The sequence below is a fragment of the Perissodus microlepis genome, chromosome 14 (assembly GCF_051167445.1).
Source record: "Perissodus microlepis isolate ML-2025 ecotype Zambia chromosome 14, ASM5116744v1, whole genome shotgun sequence".
NCBI classification, from domain to species: Eukaryota; Metazoa; Chordata; class Actinopteri; order Cichliformes; family Cichlidae; genus Perissodus; species Perissodus microlepis.
This window is the reverse complement of record NC_140474.1, coordinates 14952233-14962517: the sequence shown is the minus strand read 5'-3', so window position 1 is coordinate 14962517 and position 10285 is coordinate 14952233. Positions and strand designations below refer to the sequence as shown.

Below are 10285 nucleotides of genomic sequence, written 5' to 3'. Positions count from 1 at the left end.
TTAGCAGAGCCCGAGTTTAATATCTGTGTTTAATATTTGTGTTCAGGTATGTTTATATATGATGATTTCATTTAATGAGATTGGAAAAATCTTGTGGATTTGGGTTTTGTTTGAGGTTAGTTGCTTAAAGTTGGCCATGCAACCTGACCTATTTTTTGATTATTATATCAAATAAATGTTCCTTCCACTCATCTCACTCTGGACTCTGGAATGAAGTGCCTTCAGATGCCTCTTGTCATGCAGGGCAGCTGCTTTGCCTCAGCAGGGGCTCTGCAATTTAAAAAGTTACAAAGTTTGCCACTCATACTTATAAGCAGGGGAGGTCTGGATTGAGTTCCTTAATTATAACTATTTGAAGTGCCTCTGTAGATTTGGTAATCCCAAGAATGTGCCCATCTGTGTGTATACACACATTCATATGTATTTATGTGAGTTTACACTGATTACACCAGCAAGCACATGAACACATATTCCTACACTTCAGTACATATCTGCTTAAGCTACCCATACACGCAGCAGGGTGTTGGAGAGTCACGTGGCATAGCACTGCACAGCATGACTATACGTAGATGAAGACAACATACCCACCCCCACATCTTCTGACACCCATCCTCCCCATTAGCAAGATGCAAAGAGTGAAGAGAGCTCCATGAAAGATTTACAAGTGATCTGAGGTGGTCTCCATCAGAAGCAGAGATGAGGCCAGTTGTTGGAGGCGAACGAGAGGGAGTGAATTCCAGGGAGAATCCCTGAGTGTCTGAAGTGTGATTTTGTATTCAGAGAAGAGATTTAGTATTCCACTGCTCAGCAGTGAGCGGTCTCATGGATGCTTTCACCCACTGTCAGGCCCTGGATCGTGCAGATTCTATCTCAATTGAGTTTGACGGCTGATGGAAGGAGACACGTACCTGCACCTTAACACCAGCCAACTTTAAATTCCATTTCAACTATAAGAAATTAAAAAGATCATAACAGAGAGGTCAACTCTAAGTCATGGGGAGGTATATAGTTCATAATTTCTCAGATGAACCTTATAGAGAAATCAAACTATTTCAGACCAAGGCTTTAGGATATGGATTTATTATATGGATCATTTCAATTAAAAGCATAAACAGCTAGAGTTTGCAACTTTGACAGCAAAGGGGCTCCTCGTTATTTACTGACTTCAGCTTCCCCGTGTCTCTTATTCGACCGTTTACCAAACAAATGCAATGAAGTAATGTAATGAAGGCTGGTCCTCATCTTCTTTTTCTCATCTTGATCCAGGATGATCCAGCTGGCATCAGCCTTCTTTTGTGTTTAGAAAACTTGACAGTGCACATGCTAGGGTAGCCTTCACTACTGGCATTGCTCCAGTGTTGGTTTGAACGGTTTTGTTTTAATAAATTCCATCTGTCTCGAGTACATCTCTTGTGACGCGCCACTTCTGTTGAACCAGTTTGCCACTTTTTCTACACAAAGATATGCCCATGAAAATAAGATAAACTAAACAAAAAAGTCCTGCATCTGCAATTTTTTCTGCCCATTGCTGCAGCAAGCACCAAATCGTCCCTCCTGCAGCGTTTGAAAACGTGAGTGCATCAGAGAGTCATGTTGCTTTTGACAGTCCTACCAAGAAAGCAGACATCAGAGCTGGCTCCGTCACCAATTATATAATTAGCTTGGACAGCTTTGCAACCAAATCTGCAACAGACTTTAGCTGTGTCCACATAGAAGCTACACAGACTTTCTCCTCATATAAATTCAACTGGAAAACTTGTAGCCGGGGAATGGAAAGAGTGAAAGGGAAAATGAAAAAAAGGGGAAATCTGAATGCACCAGCCATGTTTGAGGTACAAGCCACGACATTCGTGCATCAGGTGCATCTTAGCATAAAGTTTAGTCGCGCGCCCCGTGTAATCTAGCGATTAGAAGGCACCTGAGGAATTTGAGTTGTAGGCCAAGGTGGGACGGTTCCTGCCTCGTGAGCACACAGCGTGCGCGCTCCTGTCTCCATATCACTGACACTTCAATTAATTCTGCTGCTCCACGAGACAGACACGCACTAAGGAGCCCACTGGAGCATCGAGAAAAGCTCAGAATTTGCGCACAGATGACCACAAAATGACACCGAGCGCTCGCTGTAGAATTTAGCTCGCGTGGATCCAAGAATTGATTCCGTGAGTAAGCTTAGTCGCGAAGCGAAGTGACTTAACAAGCGCAACAGCCCGTTTGTTTTGCACCCCGCAGTTTGTGGCCAGGGACCCACGCTGGAAAATGAGGCTGGGAAGCATAATTTTATTCGTCGCTTTATGCTCTTTCACCGCTTATTACGTTTACGAACCCATTCCTGAGGAGATAGAAGAGAGATGGAAACTCATGCTGACCAACTCTTTCTTTAGAAGTCTCAGCCATCTGGTAAGAAAAATAAAAAATAAAAGAACTATTCTTGCCGTCTATCTTGATAATCTGCTCTGCTGTTATTGAAATACAAGCCCAAAGAGTGTAGGCTCTTCAGTATTGTGGATGTATGAACACACCTTTCTGATCACTTTAATGCACTGTATGTATGTTATGTAGCCATAAGCTGAGAAACGGTAGGTAAACTGCCTTTGTTCTCTGAGCAGCTAAGGTGGCAGGTTAAACGTTTGTTTTTTTGCTGATGTAGATGCACATGCTGGTTACACCAGATTATGTCAGATGCTAATCCATGTTTTGTATAGTCCTGCTCACCTGTTCTAATAATAGAACCTATCAAGGGAACCCGTCTGCGTTTATGACGGATAAGACGCCCGTGGTTTACTGTAGCCCATTGTGCTACGGCTAATAGAGGTGTTTTTTTTTATTGTCTTCAAATGCGGTTTGCATAGATTAGTGTTGCACCATATCATCAGTAGGCTACAGTGTAGTTTTAATATGATGGTTAGTGGATTTATTTTGGAACACCTTTTTTTTCTTATTAACATCCTAAGTATTAAGTAAATCTTAGTGCTGTACTTGTTTTTAATATTGATTATTATGCAGTTAGAAAAAAGGTGCAGGCTACTACCTCGAACACCACAGGACAATTCTGTTATTAAACTAGAGATAGTGGTATCTCATTTTTCCCTTTTAACATGAGAACATGAGAGTTACAAAAAATCATCTGTTTTGGAGATGTAATGACCATTTTGTAACAAAATCCTGAATTTTGATTTAATACTAAAATGTTTAGTACACATCAGTTTGGTCTTTGAAATGCCAAGAAAGGGAACCCTCTTGTGTTTTTGTTTTGTTTTGTTTTTTTTAATAAAACTACTGCCTGACAGGAGCTCCTGATGGTACTCGTCCTAGATGACTCTGATTAGGTTATTGTGGGCACATCAGCTGATTACCCTGAAGCCAGCTTTCTACTGCTTCAGCAAGCAGACATAATGGAGTACCAGTCATGCTTTTATTTCATTTAGATATGACTTCTTTCAACGGTTAACTTTAGGGGACTTGACATTTTGCCAGACAACGTTCTTGTGACTCCTTGTTTCTCTCGCTTCCTCCTTATCATGGTCACAAGTTTGGCATATTTGACCTTTTCTGTTTTGAATATTATGGATGTTAGGCTGGCATAAGTGTACATAGTATAAGCCTGTTTATCCTAACATTATCATTTGTACAAAAGGTAGTAGAGATGCCTCATGTTTCACAAACACTAACAAATTATGTGATGTGTTTTTCTCTACACCTTACATTTGCCTTTCTCCATTTCCAGGCAGACATAAGCGAATTACTGGGCCTGAAGGACTACATGGGGGTAATGTACTTCATTACTCTTTTAGAGAAGATTGCACCTGTTTCTGATGAGCATGTCAAGGTGACAGAAGAAAAGTTTGATGGAGTAGAGGTGGTGTTATATCAGCCAAAGCACCAAGGTAGTGACACAGACCTCAGGAGAGCGATCATATACCTGCACGGTGGAGGATGGTGTCTGGGGAGTTCCAGTAAGTAGTTGGGCTGGGCTCTGTTCTCCTTTATCACACTGAATAATGACTCTGTGGCTTTTAAAGGTGAACTGAAAGATGAACACATTGTGTGTTCATCTCAGAATATTACCATTGTTATTTCAAGAGAGTAGTGGTGATATTCTCTGATTGATTGATTGCGGTTCATGACATTACAGCTTCATATCGACTCCCAGTGGCTGGACTGTGACAGGATCATAAATAATGAACAAACTGTGAATCACAAATCACAAAGCTTTCAGTTTCCTGAGGAAATAACATGCCTTCTGCAGGATCGGTGGGGACCTCAGGGGGTGGTTACCCTTGCTAATCCAAAGACGAGACATGCAGTTTGACACATCTCACGCTGCTCGTGCAATCTGTTAAAGGCCTTTCACAATTACAGTAACATGAATCTTTCCAGGAAGTATTGCTAAGCTGAATGCCAGGTTCATCTCTCTTACTGTAGCATCAAATTTATGAAATTTAATGCGATGTATTGTATTACTTAAGTCTTTTTCATCCTGCTTTTCTACTATCTACTTAGGAATGAGTCCATATGATCTCCTGGCCAGAAAAGTCGTCACTGAGCTCGATGCTGTGGTTCTTTCAGTGGAGTAAGTATTTCGTATTTTATAGTCATGTATATTGTTGTGAAAAACGAGGTATTGCTGAAGCAGCATGTTTTTTGTTTTTTATGGCATTATTTAAATTCTTTTTTGTTTGTGGTATTAATAGGTCTCATCCTCTTCCCCTGACTTTTTCCCTGTTGCTCACACACAATTTTCTTTTGTCACGTCCCCGTCATCCTTCATTAGTCACAGGCTAGATTGAAGTGATGATGCTGTTAAGCTCTCCATTTTTCTTTTTGTTTGGGACTCTGTAAGCCTTTTCCCCATCATAGCACTTCCACTGCTATTCTTTGGCACACCCGCCTCCTTGTCTGCGTGTGTGTTTGCTAATACTAACATTATCCGCTAAATAATTATTTTCACCTTTTAAACATCTTTTTAGATATGGGTATTTCTACCTCTTAAAATGTAGATTTTCATAGTCATGAAACCAACCCACTGTGTAGTAAAGTGGACAGCGTATGGGTTTGGGGTGTGTAGGGTATTTTCTTATCTGGCTCATCTGAATTCCTTTCTGCTTTTTGCCAGTGGTTCAATGCGTAATTGAAGCATTAGTGAGTCTCAGGGTCAGCCATGCGTAACATTTGGCAAATAGATTAAAATACTTGTAGAGATGACACCAGCACTGCAAAGGTCAGAGCAAAACAAAACCATTTATTGTGTCAACCATATTTCAGCAGCGTAGAAGCAGTTTGCAGCAGCTGTAGTTGTGAAGTGATTGTTTGATTCTGGACATGGGCTATTTATAGCTGGCTGTGCACACTTATGCAACCAGATATTTATACTTTTATTATTATTATTTTTCATTTTCCTTGAGTTTTTCATTACATAAAACAAAGGATTTTAAAGACATATTATATCCATTGCACATTATGTAAGTTATAGTTCAAGTTAATAACTAAATGGCAATAAGTTCTTTTCATTTTTATAACCTTTCTATACTCTGTCTCTTTATTGCCTATTCAGTTTGAAAGATGTCTGTTTGTCTTAAAAAAATTATTACATTTTTTTCCAACGTGCTTTGTTTGCTGAAATATTGTCTGTAAACGTGACTTAAATAGTTAACTCTGCTCAGGTATCGCCTTGCTCCAGCGCACCACTTCCCAATCCCCTATGAGGATGTTTACCGTGTGGTCAAACATTTCCTCCAGAAAGGGGTGCTGGCCCAGTATTATGTGCACCCTGGACGCATTGCTGTGTCTGGGGATAGTGCTGGGGGGAACCTGGCAGCTGCAGTCACCCAACAGGTACTGGTTTTTTTTTCTTCTTTTGTTTATAACATCGAATATGTTTTCCTGTTCATGAGGTGGCAGAAGAATAGGTTATTGAGTGACTGTGTGATAAATAGTATTCTCTTACCCTGAAACAGAAGACTGTTCCTGTCTTGGATCTAAGTATTGGTATCTGTATATTCAATTCAAGTTTTTCAATTCAATATTATATATATATGGTGCCAAATCACAACAAGGAGCTTTATATTGTAAGGTAAGTTCACTAATACAAAGAAAACGGAGAACAACCCAACAATCATATAACCCCCTACGAGCAAGCGCTTTGGCAACAGTGGGAAGAAAAAAAACTTTTAACAGAAAGAAACCTCCAGCACAAATGAGCCTTATATCAAGAACCTACATCTGAACACAGCCAAGACCAAGGAGATGGTAATCGACTTCAGAAGAACAAAGCGATCTGAGATCTTCTACTGCTCACCATCGAGAGCCTTCTGACCTACTGCTGTACACTCTGGTTTAACTGCTGTACTGTGGAGGATAAGAGGAAACTGCAGCAGGTGGTGATGGCGGCAGAGCGGGCAATTGGCACTTCACTAACCCCCCTCAGAGACATTTATACTGGCAGGCTTCAGTGAAAGCCAGTATCATCATCAAGGACCCCTCGCACCCTGGACACTCACGTTTTTTCCATCCTCCCCTCTGGTAAACACTACAGGTCGATCAGATCAAAGACAAACAGACTCAATAAAGGTTTCTACCCACAGGCTGTCAAACATGCTCTACCTCCACCCTGATTGAAGGTTAACTGTGCTGTTAACATTTATGGAAATTTCAGCTGTTTTAAAAACTGTATTTATTATAATGCAACCATCTTACTTAATGTGCACTGCCACCGATTGCATTGCACCTTGTATTGTGCTGATCACTTGCTCTTTAAATTGCAACTGCTGCTTTATATGGCATATATCTTGTACATATCTGTGTAGATACATACGTTCCCTGTGTAGGTACCTCTTTAACTTTGTCTATTTTTGGGGGGGTTCTCTTTATTCTCTCTATTCTAAAGGAATTTTAATGTAAAATCTACATGCTGCTAACGGAGAGATGCCAAACTGTCTTTCATTGTTCTTGTAACAGTGAAAATAAAGATCTATTCTATTCTATTCTATTCTATTCTATATAAGGTTCATGGAAGTTTCTGAAAGATGAAAAAAGATGTTTTAGCAGCTTGTAGGATTTACTAAAACAAAAGTGTCTTAGCAAGACCAGGAGTTCTCAAGGAATCTCTTTGGAATTTAATTTTGCCATGCTGCTCTTGGTTAAGGAATTGCGAATCAATTCCTAGATACTTTATTTCAACTTTTGTACAGTTCACATACCGTACAAATACCATCACTGTTTTGTTTTTAGGAAAAAACAACCAAGGAACCTTGGGTCTTAAAAACACCTAAAATACAACCATCATACGACCTGTACCCTGTATATCATTTGGCCTTTAAAAATAATTAAAGTGGTTAACTGATAAATAAGAACTGTTACATCTAATGCGTCCGCTGCAAAGCAGTGTCTTTTGGGCGGCTGTAGCGTGGTGGCTCAATACCAAGTTACTTTGAAATGCCACTCAAAGTATCTCTGGGCAAGAAACTGAACCCTGAGTGAGTGTGTATGCGAAGGTGCTTAAGTATAGAAAAAGCACTGCGTGTGAAACTGTATTATCAAAAATGGCTCTTAGGCTTATAAATAACAGAAGTGTTATTTCTTTGAAAGGCATGAAGGCTGGTCAAGGACCTGTTTTTGTGGGCAGCTGTATTAATCCAACATGCTTGCTACTTCCGCTATTTAAGTTTGTAGGTATTACAACACTGAAGTTAACAGGTCATTACACTTGAAGCCCAACAGAAAATACTGAAGTGAACTGAGTCAACAACAATGACACATGCATTTCTGGGCTAACATTTTAATCCTTCTTTCGTTCTCTCTTTCTGTCAAAACAGTTACAAAAGGAGCCGAGTCAGCAGATTCAGTTAAAGGCCCAAGCACTCATCTATCCTGTGCTGCAGGCTCTGGACCTTTACACGCCTTCATATCAGCAGAATCAGTACATGCCCATTCTGCCCCGCACTCTTATGGTGCGTTTCTGGAGTGAGTACTTCACCAGCGACAAAGGTTTTTTTAGAGCAATGATGGCCAACACCCACAACAACCCAGAGTCTTCAAGCCTGCTGAAGTTTGTCAACTGGAGTGCTTTTCTGCCAGAAACGTATCATAGGAAGTACAACTACAGTGCTCCCGCAGTTACCGAGGGAACAGTTGCAATGGATGGACCATCTCGATCTCTTGCTGATCCGAGGGCGTCGCCTCTGCTTGTTCCAGACGCAGCTTTACGCTCTTTGCCCAAGGCCTACATTCTGACGTGCGAGTATGATGTTCTCCGAGATGATGGGATCATGTATGCCACACGGCTCCGTGCTGCTGGCGTTGAGGTGACACATGAACATTATGACACAGGATTTCACGGAGCATTGATGTTCACCGTGTGGCCAACTGACTTCCTGATTGCACGTCGCATGACAGACAACTATATTAAATGGCTCAAGGAAAATTTGTAAAAGGTTGAGGATCAGTAGTAGTTATTCCAGTATTTCTTCACAATGCAAGAATGTTTTGATTGGGTGTAGACTTTTGTTTTTTTGGCGGTGTCTCCTTTTCTGTGGTCCTGCTGTTTTTGTGTGTATTTATTGAGAAACTTGTACGTTTTGTTGCAATGGATAGGAGTAGGAAACAAAATTTTGAGAGTATAGAACATTTTCTTTCCAAATAGCGTGGCTTGAAGGCAGCACAACACATGACGGCATCACAAAAGTACAATAATGGTGTTGTGTTTGGCTCAACAGGCAAATATGAGGGTAACAATATCTGTGGACTTTCTTTGGCCTGTTATGGTTCTCCTCATTGTTTTCCATCCACAGCACCTCATATCTAGTCTGATCTTATGGCTTTAATTAGTAATGCATACCACTGAGAATTCTGAAATATTCCATTAGAGGTTTAAAGAATCCAGTGTAAGTTTTGACACAGCAGAAAAGAATTTCCACAACAGTCTGTTTAGCCAAGGTTAACATTTATCCAAGCTGCAGGTCACTGAAGCCTGAGGTGATGTTAGAAAATATCAAAAACACTGGCTTGCATAATCGCAACACGTTTAAAACAAAAAAGAATGACTCCTTTTGTTGTGTATCCCTTACATGTAAATGGTGCACATAGAGTTGCTTATGGTAATACCCTTAATTTAAACTGCAGAATGAATGGCATTTTAATCTAATAAAAAGGGGAAAAAAACAACTTCAAATCCTCATCAGAAACTCATCTACTTGCATTGTGCTTTAAAATATCTATCATTTCAAGGCTACAGGCAGTGAAATAAAATAATCCACATTCCATGAAGAATATTGGCATCTGTATATAAAGAGCATGCTGCAAAGAAAAGCTTCGCATAAACACATTTTTGCTATAAAGCTTAGCTCGGTGTAAAGAAGCAATATGGCAAAAAGAGAGGAAAAATATCTGGAGCCTTAACCTTTACCGATTATCATAGTCTCACTTCCTATAATATGAGCTGATAATTTTTTATGGTAGTACATTATGTAAATAAACTACTTTACATTTGGAAAACCAGAAAGTGCTCTCATTTGGGAACATAGAGTCATAAATATAAAGTCGCCATATCAGGAATGTAGCATGTAGAATTGTTTTTGCTTCATACGCAATAAGCAATAGTTCAAAGGCTAGGGCACTTAGCTGGAGTTGTAAGTACAAGACCATTTGCCAGTTTGGTGAACAGTATGTAGGTGCGATTAAAGAGTTGGTAATTTGGCTTTCTATGCACGTCTGATTGCGTATTTATGACAGTTGTTTGTTTGTCTTTGACTTTTGTTTTTATCTCTAACATACACAAGAAGTTGACTTGCTTTTTCTTTTAGCAATGGTGAGGTGACTTTAAACTGATCACCTGTAATTAGAGCATTACTGTTTCCTCTCTCTTGAGTGACACCACCTCTGTGACTTCTGTACATATGGGAGATATCCAAATAACAAGCTGCGGTTAACACTATGCCTTTCTGGTCTGAAAGTTTTGAAATGTGTATGAAACTGGGCACAGTACGTCTTCATTGATTTTTAGCTTTTCTTTTTTTTTTTTTTTTTTTTTTTTAACCAACATTGTTGGTAAAAAAAACATTGCAACATTTGAAGTTAACAGACAAAGCTAGCTTATTTCCTCAAACAGCTCCACTTGCTCAATTGTCAATATAACAGTTCATTATTTGTCCTGGGTTTCCTTTGTTAGGTGCATTTTTTTTTTTTAAAGCTATCTGATAATAAATTTACTTGATCCTTACTTTGGCTCCTGGTTAATTGTACTTGATTTGCTAGCACTAACACCATTTTCACCAATGACAAAATGTTCCAG

At 39.7% G+C, this 10285-nt stretch overlaps 1 protein-coding gene across 1 annotated transcript; it reads left to right on the top strand.

The window, feature by feature from the left end:
- Window positions 1-1814: 1814 nt before the first annotated feature.
- aadac (arylacetamide deacetylase) lies at window positions 1815-10213 on the top strand. The gene is made up of 5 exons (XM_084951423.1): window positions 1815-2397; window positions 3725-3953; window positions 4501-4570; window positions 5661-5832; window positions 7812-10213. The coding sequence occupies exons 1-5, from the start codon at window positions 2257-2259 to the stop codon at window positions 8424-8426; spliced, it is 1227 nt and encodes a 408-aa protein (XP_084807549.1). The 5' UTR covers window positions 1815-2256; the 3' UTR covers window positions 8427-10213.
- The last annotated feature ends 72 nt before the right edge of the window (window positions 10214-10285 follow it).

Excerpts from the sequence above, each read along its gene's own strand:
- aadac (XM_084951423.1), top strand. The coding sequence starts at position 2,257 with ATGAGGCTGGGAAGCATAATTTTATTCGTCGCTTTATGCTCTTTCACC. Across the intron at positions 2,398-3,724 it reads TTAGAAGTCTCAGCCATCTG|GCAGACATAAGCGAATTACT; the intron begins GTAAGAAAAATA and ends CTCCATTTCCAG. Across the intron at positions 3,954-4,500 it reads ATGGTGTCTGGGGAGTTCCA|GAATGAGTCCATATGATCTC; the intron begins GTAAGTAGTTGG and ends CTATCTACTTAG.